The following is a 15,931-nucleotide window of genomic DNA, read 5'->3' on the forward strand; positions in this document are numbered from 1 at the left end:
CTCTTTCTCTCCCGCTCTCTCTGCCCCTCCTCTGCTCATATGCTCATTCACTCTCTCTCTCTCTCTCTCTCTCTTTCTCAAAAATAAATAAAACTTTAAAAACATCTTTTAAGTTTATATAGGTTTAAAAGTTCATTTTAGTGTAGATCTTTAAATGTACCTTAGCTACCTAGATAATAAGTAGTTTAGGCTGGTTGTTTTCACCCCATCCCTGGTATTTATAGGAACACTACCCTTCCCTCATTCATTTGAAGAAACTTTGTTCTCTGACCCCTCACAACCCCATTCCCTGCTTCCCCTGAGTCCCTTGCCTTAGGGACCACTTTGGATAAGCTTCTCTGCATTGGTTTGGATAATTTTCCGTTCTGTAAGGGTTTGGGATTCAGGGCCATCCTCAGCCCCTGTAGGTAGTCTCAGAAGGAAGATGCCCCTCCTTTCCCTCTCATTGTCCTGGGGGGTGGGGATGGTCCCCTGCTCTCTTTGTCACCACAGTGCTATGGAGCCAAAACCTGCCTCACCCTGGGCTCCTATGCCCTTTGTTTCTTTCTGCTCCCCATGCTTCTGGAAGCACCCATCAAGAGTCATGCAGGGAGCTAACCGTGAGCAGCATCTACTGTGTGCCAGCTCTGTTTGGTTTACCTGCATCCCTGATTTTACTGTGTCCCTGATTGAGTGAGTTGCAGGCTGGAGTATTCAAGAACTCTCATTGCGTACTCACTTCGTTCCTGAAGTTAATTGTACTGTTCAACCCTCCGGCATATTGGCATACTTGTTCCAGATCCATTGAAGCTTTGTTTGTCCTTAGCTTCCTTCTTGGGAGGTGTTTTTCACGTGGGTGGCATTCACAGGTTGGATTCCTCAGCCCCTTCAATCCTAGTGATTGTGTGACTCCTTGGGATGCCACACGCACTGCCGTCAGGAGTTAACAATCAGCATGGAAAATCACCCTCAGCGTTTCATATCTAGCAGGGTAGCATGGGAATGCTGCTAAAATAGCCATCTCTTGTCCACACACTTGGGAATCGAATGTAATTGTAGTCATTTTCATATTCTTTGTATAGTCTCTTCTCTCCATTTATAGCATAGTCTTTATTCTGTCCCACATAATCATAGTATCTGTCCTTTAAGAAAAGATAAACTTACCAGCTATTGGGGTGACACCCAGAGAATCCAGAGAATACCAGAGAATTTGGTACGTGTCACATCCAGGTGCTAATTCGTTAGCAGAGCGTGCCACATTAACTAGACCCACACTCCTGAGTGGAGTTGTGTGTCTTTCTCTGCCAGGAGATGCTTGGAGAACAATTACTGATGTGACATGAGACATGAATTTCACATTTGCTTTGTTATCACTAAGGTAAAGAAGGGAAGGGCAGTCATGAGAGAAAGAGATGGTTGACATTTTATTCTGTTTTCATCTTATTTATCAATCCCTTTTGAAGCATTCTGCTTTCCGGGTTAACTCAAGTTTTGGTCTCGAAGGGAGGAGGAGGGGCAGAGGTAGCACTGAACCACTGTTCCTGTGTCTTTCTCTATTTGCCCAGTGACCTGCAACATTAATTTCCCAGCTTTCCTTCATGTTTCCAATCAAATTTTCTTTAGTAAATATTATGCCCTTTGAGCTGATAACATTTTCCAATTATAAATCCACTTTGGGGATATCAGCAGCACAGGCCTCTGGGCTCTAGGGTGCGGTGTGCTGTGACAGAGCTCTCATGGCCCACGTGCATCGCCGACTGTGTCTTGCTCCCAGAACGGCCATCAGCACGACCCTGCCAGTCCCGCTCTCTTGGGAGCAGCTAGCTCGAGTCCTAGACCAAAGAGGGAAAAGAAAAACCAATCATAAGATAAGACCACAGGGCTGCTGTGTAGTCAGCACAGATTATTTTAATAGATGGAAGAATCTAGTAAGGTTTTTGCCTTTCATTTCTAAGAAATTTTTTATACATTTAGGATTTAAAAAAAAATTTTTTTTTTTTACCTAAATCTATTTTTCTTCTCCTTCTTTTAAGGTTGCTGGTGTTGTCGGCCGTGCAGACCTCCTGGGTGCCCTCTTCTTTCTGTTATCTTTCCTTGGCTACTGTAAAGCATTTAGAGAAAGTAAGCATGATATTTGCCTTCTTATGTTTAAGATGGGAAATTAATCCATTTATATAATTTTATCACTTTGCGAGGATGTGGGTCAAAAAGTCTCTCTTTAGATATGTGTTTATTCCATTGCTTTTTTAATAATACAAACTTCATACATTAGTGTTCACACGGGGCCATTCTATTGAGTGGTGAAACCAAGAGCTTCTGCTTTTACTACACAGTCGTGGTTGATTTTTGTAATTTTATTGGCAGTAAAATTGTAGGGGAAGCACCTTTGTTTAGTCTTTATTAAAACCTGTCAGTGGGGGGCGCCTGGGTGGCTCAGTCAGTTGAGCGTCCGACTTCAGCCCAGGTCATGATCTCGCCGTCCGTGGGTTCGAGCCCCGCATCGGGCTCTGTGCTGACAGCTCGGAGCCTGGAGCCTGTTTCAGATTCTGTGTCTCCCTCTCTCTCTGACCCTCCCCTGTTCATGCTCTGTCTCTCTCTGTCTCAAAAATAAATAAGCATTAAAAAAAAAAAATTAAAAAAAACCAAAAATGCTGGAACAGATGACTAGCTGTGGATAGGTACCTGGATTATCAAATTCTTGCTTTAATCATTGGAGTGTTATTAGTACTTACAAAGAAAGTCATTGTTGCTGGAATTGAAATGACTCATTGGGTATGTGTGTCGGGGTGGGGGCATGGAGGAATGTCTTCGGACAGCATAGCAGGTGCACTTAGTGAGACGCAGAGAATCCGTTTATGGCTCTGCTCATTAGATGGACTCCAGTCATCCCCAAGTCAAGTCATACCTTCCAGGTTGCTCGATCATAGACATTGGGTGTGATGAACTTGGCTTATGTAGTAGTCATACCTGCCAGCTCCAGCAACAGTTACGTGTCCAGTTTCTGTATCTGAAGAAGTTAGAAGTTTATGGACTGTAGAACTCTCCTTATGTGTCACAATCAATGATTTATATCAGGGGTTGGGGTGAAGGGAAAAGAAGGAAGGCTCCAGGGATGATTTCCTCTGGAATATCCTCAGTACCTTGGCCTCCTTGAGGTTTTTCCACAATTTCTCAAGGCTCAGGTATGGTCCAGGGTCCAGGACTTTCCTGTTATTGTCATATACTAATGCTTGTTCTTTGGTACCTTCTGTGAATTAATCCCTTGTTGATCACAAAGAGCAAACCACTCATTCATAATGTTGTGTGTGCTGGGGCTGGTGACATTGAAATCTCAGGGCTGGTAAATAGCAGGCAGGCAGGCAGGAGTCGGGGTGGTCCCATGGGCCAAATCAAGTCCGTTAGCTCTTCTCATGTGGCCTGCAAGCTAAGAATGATTTTTTTTTTTTTCCAAAATACACATTGAGCCATTGCTACCTAATTTAATGATCATGTGTTCAGGCAAATTTTAAGAATGATTTTTATAACTTTTTTTTTTTTACCATTTCAAAAATGGTAGTTTCTTTTTTTTCCATAATTAAATTTACACACCTTCCAACCACAAGTATTACAAAAGAAAGTTAAAAAAAATCATATCTTACAGATCCTAAACTTGTCTTCAGCATTTAGCTCAAAGATCTCACCATCCTCAAAAAATTGTTCTCCTGCTAAACTCATGAGCTAAAAGTTCCGTCCAAGTAGTGACAAGACAGTCTTTGCTAGCCCATGGTCATTCTCTTATTTCTTTTTTTAAGTTTATTTATTTATTTTGAGAGAGAGTGGGAATGAGATAGTGACTGAGGGAGCAGACAGAATCCCAAGCAGACTCCACACTATCAGCACAGAGCCTGATGCAGGTCTCAAACTCACAAACTGTGAGATCATGACCTGAGCCGAAATCAGGAGTCAGACACTCAACTGACTGAGCCACCCAGGCACCCCTAGCCAATGGTCATTCTTGTCCCATTTTCCCCAGCCAGACAGGTCTGAACAGCAGAGTAAGGCTTGATTGGGGGGTGAGGGAGGAGGGCTAATTTTCCCCAGTACAAGATGGCATCTGAAGCTTGATGGGAACTTGAGAGGCTTGAGGGAAGGGTCCAGGCCCTGTATTTAGTCAGAGTCCCTGCTGGAGGAAGGGGAAGAGAAAGAAGAAGAATGCTTGGCATGCTTGTGGTGTTTGTGTGTCTTTTTATGAGCTTTTCTTCATTTTCTTCCGCATCTTCTTGGCCATCACCATACCTGGTCCTACCATGCCATGTGCCAAGGGATTCACAGGAGGCATGCCAGGAACAGGAGGTGGGTAGGGACCTAGATGTGAGCACCCTGGATCCCCTGGTTGTGGTACAAGATGAGGGGTGCACCCAGGGGGAAAGCTGGATCACCCAGCAGCTGCTGGGGGAGTTGGAAAGAGGTCTGGAGGACAGGCAAGATTGGAACCTCCAGGGATTTGGCCCCAGCTTGCTGGCACTGGGGTTTCAACTGTTGAGGTATTTTTCTTCCAGCCTTTACACTGCTGTCTGGGCTTGACTCCTCCTCGACTCTCTGATTTTTACATTTTTAAGTGGCTGGGAAATAAAAACCAATAGTAACCTATTGTGACATATAAAAAATGACATGAAATTCAGATTCCAGTGCCCACATATAAAGTTTTATGGAGACATAGGCACACCCACTTATTTTCATTCTGTCTGGGACTGATTTTGCCCTACAGCGTCAGTTCCATAATGTCGACACAGGCCACCTAGCCTGAAAGCCTAAGACACTTACTGCCCAGTCCTTTGCAAAGTTTGCCAATGTCTGAGACAGATGATTTTCAGGGTTGTTGTCACCATCTGAGTGGTTCCAAATTTTTTTTAGTAATGATTAATACAGGTTTCCAGAAGAAAATTTTTTACTTATAAACATAGATGACTTTGCTGTTAATATAATAGCTGCCATTTATTGGCTATATCTAGTGGCACATGTATATGTGTGTGTATTGTGTGTGTGTGTGTGTGTGTACATACATGTATATATGTGTGTATATATATATATATACATATATATATATATATATACACGCTTTCTCATTTAAGTATGTAACAGTCTTTGTGGAATTACTTCCCATTTTTCCAGATGTAGGACTGACAGTTTAAGTAACTTTTTCAGGGTCACACAGCTACTTATGGCAGAACTGGGTTCACACTGGAGTCTAACTCACTTCAAAGCCAACGGCAGCTGCCTTGTGTTCCTCTGCTTCCCTGTACTCATTGGACCAATGAGGCAAAGCTTATCAAAACCATCATTAAAAATAGCCAGGAGGGGGACACCTGGCTGGCTCAGTCAGAAGAGCGTGTGACTCTTGATCTCAGGGTCATGAGTTCAAGCCCCACATTGGGTGTAGAGATTACTGAAATAAATAAATAAACTTAAAAAGAAATAGCCAGGAGGTACATTCAGTTCTACTAACAAATTGGTAAATTATTAGGCATGATAATGGCATCACAGGTATGTTTTGAAAACAGTTCTGTTAGAGACTCATGGTGAAATATTTGTGGATGAAATGGTATAATGTCTGCGATTTGCTTCAAATTAATCTGAGGGGAGGCAGGAAGCATGTGGCCAGACTGGCCAGAAGTCGATCATTATTCGAGCTAAATTAGGGGGATATAAGGGTCCCTACTGCCATACCTCCACTTTGGATGTTTTTTGTTTTTGTTTTTGTTTTTAAATAGTTGTTTTCTTTTTAAAGGCCAGGTGAGTCACCAGATTAAGCATCAACAGATTTTAATGACATGCTTTTTTAATCTTTAAAACATTGTGCTTATCTCAGACATCTAGACAATCCATTTCTAAGGATTTTTTCCTTTCAACCTTACACGAAACAAATCAGTAGTTAATGACGTGGGACCATCCCTGAGGCCTGAGGTTCTGCCTCTCCTGAGGTCTCTGTGTGTTTGGAAGACAACCATTTAGAAGGTTGAACAACATCTCCTTCGTTTTCTCCCTCCCCTCAACTCCCAGGTGGTGTCCATCCCCACAGTAAGTGTCAGCGGGGCTACTTAACCTTAACATTTGCTTTCAGGATTCTGAAAGAGTTTCTAACACAGTTTGCCTTTCAAAAAGTGCTATCCTAAGGCGAAAATGACCCAAGGACCAGATTCTTGTGATATTTTAATGTCCTGTATATTAGTGGGAGTTCCCTAGCAAAACAAAGACTTAGTTATATTATTTAAATCCCCATAGACTTTTCCTCCCTTATTTTTCTTGTGATAAAATATACGTAACATCAAATTGACCATTTTAACCATTTTAAATGTACCAGTTCAGTGCATTAAATATATTCCCACTGTTCAACCATCACCATTGTCCATCTCCAGAACTTTTTCATCTTGCAAAAGTGAAACTCTGTACCCATTAAACAGCAACTCCCTGCTCACCCTTCCTTAGCCCCTGGAGAACACCATTCTACTTTCTGTCCATGAGTTTGACTGTTCTAGGTACCTCATAGAAGTAGATTCATACAATATTTGTCCTTTTGTGTCTGGCTTATTTTACTGAGCATAACACCCTCAAGGTTCATCTATGTAGTAGCAGGTGTCCGAATTTTTTTCAAAGCTGAATAATTCCATTGTATGTATATATCACGATTTATTTATCTGCCAGTGGGCATTTGGGTCCTTTCTACCTTTTGGCTACTGTGAGTACTGCTTTGAACATTGGTGTACCCAATAGACTTTTTCAAAAAATGAACAATAGACTTCTTTTAAACCTTATTTTTTTTCTACAAAAAGATTTAGGCAGGGTTGTAAATTCTTCTAGCACAAGCTGTGTTGTTTTGATGTTCTACGCATTGTACCTAGAACATCCATATAGAAACTACCCGTAGTTCCCAAGGGTGGACTGGAGTTGGCCTGTGAGATTTTTCACTCACTGCCCCTCCTCCATCCCATCCTGTACAGGCTGAACATGGGGCAGATTATGTCTTGGAGCATCAGTTGTCTCAGACCTGAAGCTCTGCTGAGACACAGCAGAAGGGTGACCCCAGTGGCCCCAGACTGCACCATGCTTACCGAGGACTTGGTTACACCCAAACACCCTGCACCCCACTTTGTTACCATTATTTTATCATACTGAGATAAAACCACCAGTTTTCTTCTGACTCACCATGTTTCTGATAGAGCAGAGGTTGGGGACAGCTGAACAGAACAGCTTCAAGTACAGAGAATACTGGTGGTAACTTTTCTTCCTGAAACTGAAAGTTAACTTAGCAATTAGGCATGTCCACCTCTTCCTGGGGTCGGTATCTCCCCACCTATGGTGATCATAAAACTCCTAAGATACACATGGCCCTGGGGATCTGGTAGGGGGAGCAGTAGGATGACAGAGTGCACCTGCCCCAGCCTCATAGCACATTGAGTACCATTTTGTGGCTTTTCCATAAGACCCAATCGGAATGGGGAAGTGGGAGAGGGGGAGAGAGTCCATTTTCTACTCACTCTTATGCTCATTATAGACGGTGGTACTTCACGTTCTTAAGTTGCCAAATAAATCTGCATTTGTAATTACAGAGGATAATTTATTCATCATATTTCTCCTAAATAAAATTAAAAATTAAATCTGTTGGCCTTTATCAAAAACAACTCTAAAGTTGTAATGAAGAATCAATCATTTTATTAATTTTAACACATCCCTCCCTTAAAGACTCTATTCCCTATACTGAATGCCTGTCAAAGACATCAGAAGGTTTTTTTTGAAGAAAATACTAAATGTTGATAGATTTTAACATGTGGGACACATAATGTAGGAGATAGAATAAAACGTCTCACTATTTCTCAAGATTACTCGGGTGGATTAATGAAAAAACTATCAGAAGACTAACAGTTCTTCTATCAAGTGTGAACTGATACATTTATTAGCCTCCTTTAGTATGGACTATTCTCAGAGAATGGTGAAAAACTAAAGACATCTTATATTCTTTCCCTGGTTCCTTTAGTATTTACCTTCCCCCCCCCCTTCATTTCACAAATGTACATATTCTGACATATGCATCTGTGTTAAACTCATTTGTAAATTACAAAATTATCTCCAAGAGCCATCTCTACAGAAGATAAATTTTTTAGTAAAGCCTTTGGAAACTAATACCAAAGGTAAAAGTGTTTTAACGTGTGATGGCTTTTCAACTAATACATTGATTCTTGAGAAATTGGTGAAGTATATTCCAGTCTGGATGGAACTGTGTTAACAGTAGTAGCAACATGATCTTTCTTTTTTGGTTCAGTAGCATTCCTTTGACATTTGTTGTGTTTGCTTTAAAAATGGAAAGAGATTGTTGGGCCTTTAATGTTACATGTGAAATGTTTTCAAGAAAGTTAACCTGGAAATACTTCATGTTTGCACACAGATAGCAGTGGTAAATGTGGCTTCTGTGGAGAGCCTTTTAAGAATCTGAGTAGATTTTCATTAGGTTGAAGTTCCTTAGGACAGAAGACAGATGGATCAATTAGGAAAAAGGTTTTCTGTTGACCTCTTGTCTACAGGTCACCCCACCTTCCCAGGATCTGTTTTCCTGTTCACTTGAACCCCCTTCAGGAAAAGGCAAGGGTAAATGAAAATGAGGCCTGTGGCCCTGCTTCCAGACTGAAGTGAATGGCCTTCTACAGTCTCTGTCAGCTTATTTAGTCATTGGAAAATATAAAGCTATGAGGTTGCCCCTCTCCACACATCCAGCCTCAGTGTCTTGACCCTGCCAGTTATTCTTGGCTGTGGTCTTTTGTGTCCTTTTTGTCCTCTGACTGTATCCACCTGCCCACATAGGCTTTGCGTTACAGATCATAATCATTTTTCCCCCTTGGGAGTTTAAAGTAGGTGGTTGAAAACACCCATCTCTCAAGCTGCACTCTCCATCATTTTGAGTTGGTTTTCAGGTCCCGCTCACTGTTTTCACTGCTATTTTCAGTCCCGCTCACTGTTTTCACATCACGGAGTATGGATGGTATGATTGAATTCTGCCTCCCAAGTTCCTTGCAGGTCCGGAGGCAGTGCAACCTGTATTCGAAAGAGAAGGACTTACACTCAGTTATTAGCTTCCCCGGGGAAAGTCCCATTTCCAAAACGTAAGGCAGTTCTCTGATTCCTCCCCTACAAGGCTCTGCGCCCTGAGCTCCACCTGCTGTAATCTCAGGAGCAAGCAGAGCAGGGCAGGACATGGTGAGCTGGTGAGTGGATGCCCAGCCCTGTCGCCCACTTGCTCCATTCACATCGGACAGCCCCCTCAGCTCTGCCAGCCACTCCTCCCCTCCACACTCCCGAATCCCCCTTTGTCTCATTATTCCCACCAAGTCTGGTAGAGCCTTTCCTAGTCTTTGCTGATAGAGACACTGTGTTTTCAGCCACTTTTCTATGTTTCAGATTTTTCATACTCCTTTTTAAACATACTAAGAATAGAACCTACGTTTATAGAGAACTCTCTGGAATAATCCTTACACAGCATGGTAATGTTCAGCTTCATACCTATGGTGGATAAGAGTCTTTTTTAAAGAGGAGCAAGACTTTCACGGGTGCCCGGGTGGCTCAGTTGGTTGGGCGTCCGACTCTTGGTTTTGGCTCAGGTCATGATCCTGGGGTCATGGGATCAACCCTGAGTGTCAGGCTCTGCACTGAGCGTGGTTGCCTGCTTAAGTCTGAATCTCAATCTCTCTCTCTCTCTCTCTCTCTCTCTCTCTCTCTCTCTCTCTCTCTCTCTTTCTCCTTCTTAAAAATAAATAAAGAGGAGCAAGACTTTCATAAACTAATAATACCATCATAGAGAAGAAGCAGTAAGAACCCTATATGCAAAAGTGATTCTGGTCAAGCATCCATGATAAGACTTTTCTGATTCTGTTCTAAAATATAAAATAGCACACAGGCTTATCAATTTTTGTCATCCATTCTTTCACCAATAATTAACCAAACCTTAAGAGTGTCCTTTGTACCAGGCCCTGTGTCCTGTGTTGGGGATACAAAAACTAGAAAGTCCATGCCTTGAAGGGCTTATGGTCCAGTATATTTTGATTAAAATAAAGGTTTCGGCATTCAGAATACTCAAGGAGTGGAATGTTCTAGTTTTCCATACTTCCTTGTTAACTTCTTCCTTCCTGTGCACACCTCACAGTGGGCTCTCAATAAGTATTCTCTTCTTATCATAGTGCATTTGTACAGAATTGATGACTGTGGCCTTTGTACTATTAATTTCTTTATTTTCCTTGAAATGTGCATCTTCTTTTTTTTAAGTGAGATATAACTGACATATAACATTTTATTAGTTTTAGGTGTACAAAATAATGACTCAATATTTGTATATATTGTGAAATTATCACCACAGTAAGTGTAGTGAGCATCCATCACCATATTTTTTTAATGTTTATTTATTTACTTTTGAGAGAGAGATTGAGAGCAGGGGAGAGGCAGAGAGAGAGGGGGGGAGAGAGAATTCTAAGCAGGCTCTGCAATGTCAGCACAGAGCCTGATGTGGGGCTTGAACTCACAAACTGTGAGATCATGACCTGAGCCGAGATCAAGAGTTAGATGCTCAACCAATTGAGCCACCCAGGCTCCCCATTCATCACCATATATAGTTACAATTTTTTTTTTCTTATGATGAGAACTTTTAAGATCTACTGTCTTAGCAACTTTTAAATATGCATTACAGTATTGTTAACTATAGTCATCATGGTATACATTACATCCTCAGGATTTATACCTAGAAATTTTTACCTTTTGGCCACCTTTGTCCACTTTGCCCACCTCCACTGTCCTCTGGCAACCACCTATCTGTTCTATTTTGGAGTTTGTTTGGTTTTTAATTCTACACATAAGAGAGATCATGCTGTATTTGTTTTCTCTACCTGACTTATTTTCCTTAGCACAGTGCCCTCAAGGTCCAAACATGTTGCAAATGGAAGGAATTCCTTCTTTTTTTACATCTGAGTAATATTCCATTTTGTTTATACTGTGTATATGTACATATGTACACACACAGTATATGTTTTATATATATTATATTTATAGTATTTTATATACTATAGTGTAATATGCTATACTATATCATGGTATTACATAGTGTTAGTAATATACCATAGTAAGTAATATATGGTGTGTATATAATATATATAGTATTACATAGTATTATATGTATAATGTATATTTTATAGTATATATATAATACATATAGTATTTTATGTATATAGAATGTGTATGTGCATATATATGTGTGTGTGTGTGTGTGTATATATATATATATATATATATATATATATAAAATGATTTTTCTTTATTCGTTCACCCATGAACTTAGATTGTTCCATGTCTTGGCTGTTATAAATAATGCAGTGAATGTGGGGTGCAATATCTTTTCAAGATAGTGAGTTCATTTCCATTGGATAAATACCAGAACTGGAATTTCTGGATCACAGGGTAGTTTTACTTATGCTGCTAATTTCTTTCATCTACTCTCTATTAAATTTCCTTCAGTCCAACAGAGCAGAGAGGTTGATACTAATGGACATTCATATATCCAGGTGTATATTTTTTCATTTGGACTTTGAGCTACGTTAAGAAATAGTCACTCCTCTGTTTTCCCTGCCTCGTCAGTGTGCATTTTACAAAAAGCTGACTAGTGAGCACACGTGGTAAACACACTATCATGACAGTGATGACAGTTGCTCGTGTTATGACGCATATTTTAAGTGTCCCACTGAGAATCAAAGCTCTTTTGTGGTAAAAGTTCAGTCCGGCATTTATTGGATACAAATAATGATGCTGTTTGTTGTTTATACTCAAGGCTTAACATGACCCGGTCTTTGTTCTTTTTGGATCTGAACATAAATTCAAAGAAAGGTCTCGCAGCAGTTACACAGAAACTTGTAGTTCAAGAGAGGTTTTTAATATTTTTTATAAGGGAACAAAACATTGAGTACTCTGAAATTAGTGGTTTAACTAGTCAAAAAAAATCTCTTTCAAAGGATGTATTTCTTTTTGATAACCTCATTAGCTTTCTTTATAGATGCAATGTATGTGTTATAAAGCTCTAGGCAATTTTTAACTGCCTGAGTTTATTAACAAGCAATTTTGGGCTAACCTCTAGAATCCCCAGCATTTTCAGAAAATGAACAAAAATCTACTCACATAACATTTCTGTCTGGATTTGTGTGTGTGTGTGTGTGTGTGGTGGTGGCGGTGGTGTTGGGGTGCTTAAATAGAATATTTCCATGCAAGATCTTTTGTTACAGAATCCTTTTTTAAAAAGGAAATGTCCTGGGGCACCGGGGTGGCTCAGTTAAGCATTTGAGTCTTGATATCAGCTTAAGTCATGATCTCACAGTTGTGAGATTGAGCCTCGAGTCAGGCTCCCCACTGAGTGTGGAGCCTGCTTGGGATTCTCTCTCTCCCTCTCTCTCTCTGCTCCTCCCCTGCTCACTCACATGCTCTCTCTCTCCAAATAAATAAATAAACATTTTTAAAATAAATAAAAATTAAAAAGGAAATGTCCTTATAAGGGAAACTATACTTTTTTTTTAAATATTTATTTGAGAAGAGTGCAAGTGGGGGAGGGTCAGAGAGAAGGGGACAGAGCTGACAGGCTGACAGCAGCAAGCCCGATGTGGGGCTCAAACCCACGAACTGTGAGGTCATGACCTGAGCCGAAGTCAGAAGCTCAACTGACTGAGCTACCCAGGCACCCCAACCATTTTAAATTCTAAACTATTGCAAAAGACAATATCCCAAATATTAGTTGTTGTAAGTTCTTAAACGTTGTTTGCTTATTGCTGTCCTTGCCACAGTTCGGGGAGCTAGAATAGGATAACTCTTACTCTTGGGGTATCATTTCCTCATATTTTCATTCTGATGGAAGACATCTGTTTTCCTTTGACTTAGAATCATGCAGCTCTAAAAAACAATAGGGAGACTGTGTATCTCATGTACTATAGGACTCTTGTTTTTAGATTTGGGGTCATTGCTGACTGAATTCTGACTGTGGTATTCATGTGCATTTTCTTTTCTCTGCTTTTATGTTTCTTTGGTTCCTACATCACTTGATGTCCCCCGAACGGGCTGGTATTTTAGAATAGCAACGTCTGACTTCTTTCATTCTGCGGGTGGAAGCACTGCCTGGTTGGCTCCAACTTTTGGAATGGGAATCTGACGCTCATTGTGTCGCTCTGGCAGAGGGAGTGGGAGCCACCTGCCGGGGTGGCGTGGTTCCCACACACAACATGACGTGCCAGCTTCAAGGCAGCAAAGATGCCAGGCATCGAGTGCTGAAGAGGGGAGCTCATACAATGCGATGCTTTCACTGAAAGAAGATCTTCCCACCAGAAAGTAGTACCAGCTCCGAAGCACATGCTTCATTAAATTGATCACATCTGTTGGCACTTGTGGGTGTTAGCACTGACAAGTGTCTCTCTGTTAGTGCATTTTGGGTTTTTTTTTTCTTTTTTTCTTTTTTTTGGCCTGTGCTTACTCCACTCTATTAGCCTTTGCCTCATTTATCTAAGTGATTGTATTATCTTTGATAATGCAGACATAGACTGAGACATTTTCGAGGCCAGTTTATGAAGCTCTGGATCATAAACTGTTGATGTTTCCTAAAGCTGCATAATTATCCTAGAGCAAGGTGTCTTCCTACATGAGGAGAGATGTCACATGGTATAAGAATGGTTCCTTTTCTCCTTCTCCTGGGTCATTGGTGGTTGCAATTTAGCAGACTGGCTGGAGATGAGACAGAGGACTCTGGGTAAACGCAACATCCTGAGATGCTCGCATGTAGCTGCGTACCAGTTAGATTTCCCTATTTGGGGAGGATTGTTTTGAATAAAAATATTCATAAATACAACCACACTGGAGGCGACATCTGGCTCTCAGAATTTATGGTTACTGTTTGTAACAGCTATGAATTTAAAATTAACACGGTCAACTTTTGCTGTGCCTTTTTAATATTCCTTGTGTAATTTTTTAAATGTTTAATTCCAGTATCGTTGACATACAGTGTTATATTAGGCTTATGTAATTTTTTTAACTTTTTTTTTTTTAAAGAGTCTCTTACATGGTGGGGATTTTTCCATTGTGAGGAAATTTCAAGACATTAATGTCAAAAGATGTGACTTCTGGCTGTATTTTTGTTCACATTGAAAGTGAATTGTTAACTTTTTTGTATTAAATTGCATATCATAATTGCATAACAAATGTGGTAATATAAGACTTCTGGTAGACATAGAAATAAATGAAATTATTGATTCCCCAAATACCTATTGAGCACCAGCTGTTGGAGGTAGCCTATCATTATCTGTTTCAGCTGTCCTATTAAAATGTTCAAACTTGGAAATAAAAAAATGGCTTTCATTAGTTAATAAGTTAATTTCATTAGTTAATAAGAGCATACCCAAAAAAATGCAAAGCCCAAATTCATCTAGAGATGCTATATCTTGGCAACTATTAGCATTGGTCACCTTGACAAATCAAGACTCAAAAAGGAGTCTTGAGTCTGAGGAATTACATGGGTAAAACTATGCTAGAGCAGGCCATATTACTAGAAGTGCACTAGGCTGGGCTGTCCCCAGACTCAGAACCAGTTTCCCAGTTGAGTATTTACTGTTTATAAGGCCCTCCTTGACCACTCCCATACTGGAAATAGTGCCAATGGTATGTACTTTGGCATTTTAAGACATCAGTTAAATTAAGCTTTCCAGTTTGAATACTGGAAAAAGTGAAATGTGTGTGCATGAATAGTCCTATAACTCCTGATAACATGTCAAGTGGCCAATCTGGGAGGGGGTTGCAAGAGAAAGATTTAAATAGACAAGCTCACTTCATATTTTCTGAGTTTTCGAAGGCAGACTTGGAATACAATTAAAGCCATGAGCAGATCATTTCATCTGTGAGCTGGTCTCTGAGCACATGATATAGACAGTGCTGTGCAGTAGGAACACAGGATGAGCCATGCATGTAATTTTTAAATGTCTAGTAGCCACATTATAAAAAGATGCAGTTGGATGAATTTTAACTGCAGTTTTTAGCCAGATGTATAAAAAATACTATAATTTCAACATGTAAAAATCAGTATAAAAATTATGAAATATTTTACATTTTCTTTTTTCATACTGAGTCTTCAAAATCGGGTGTGTATTTTATACTTAACAACGCATCTCACTAGGGACCAGACACATTTCAGGTGCTCATTAGCTATAATGCCTACTCTCTGAACAGTGTAGTCTAAGATTTGATTTTCTGAATATAAATCCATCCCTAGGTTTGTAACTGACAACTGAAATTTTGCTTTTGACCAGAAATTGCCACTGTTGAGAAGTGGCATAATATTTAAAAATCACTGTAACTTAAATTTCTTCAGCAAAGAAACGTTATCTTTCGCATGCTTTTTACCAGACATGTCTGCACAAAATCATAAGAGGTAAGTAGAGAGTGGAAATCTTCCAAAAGAATCGTGATAGAGGATTTGAGAGGTGTGAGGTGTCCAGGTCCCTTGCAGAAATTTGGGGTTTGAGAAGTGTGGTGAAAGTATGGAGTGAGATTAGGAAGAAGGTTATCAGTAAATGTGAAAGCTGTGTTTTCTATGCAAGTTATTTTTCTGTATTCAGTGAAATCTCTGATTTTGCCATCTAAGGAGAAAACCATTTTAAATTCCAGACAAGTGGAACCTGAGCCCATTACTTTCACATCTCCATACTCATTTAACTTTGTGTTAATGGAGTGCTTCAGAAGCTGTCCTTTGGGTGTTTTAATGTGGAACTGGGAATTTTTTTCCTATCCAAGCCACTGGTCCATGATAGGGGGAAATTCATCCAGGTTACACAGTCAAGTAAAATACAAGCTAATTCAGTTTTTTAGGAAGGAATGTAAAATGGGACCTTCTTTAAATGTTAAGAACAGGGAGCATCACATT

General features: G+C 40.2%; 1 protein-coding gene across 3 annotated transcripts in view; it reads left to right on the forward strand.

The window, feature by feature from the left end:
• The window catches only part of TMTC4 (transmembrane O-mannosyltransferase targeting cadherins 4), a 66,299-nt gene that overhangs the window by 16,142 nt on the left and 34,226 nt on the right, over window positions 1-15,931 (forward strand). For all 3 annotated transcript variants that reach the window (XM_040487133.1, XM_040487134.1, XM_040487135.1), the window contains exon 5: window positions 2,013-2,100. In XM_040487133.1, coding sequence (XP_040343067.1) covers window positions 2,013-2,100 — 88 coding nt within the window. The remainder of the gene's footprint in view (window positions 1-2,012; window positions 2,101-15,931) is intronic.

Source organism: Herpailurus yagouaroundi, unplaced genomic scaffold (assembly GCF_014898765.1).
Source record: "Herpailurus yagouaroundi ecotype Mexico unplaced genomic scaffold, PumYag 164, whole genome shotgun sequence".
NCBI classification, from domain to species: Eukaryota; Metazoa; Chordata; class Mammalia; order Carnivora; family Felidae; genus Herpailurus; species Herpailurus yagouaroundi.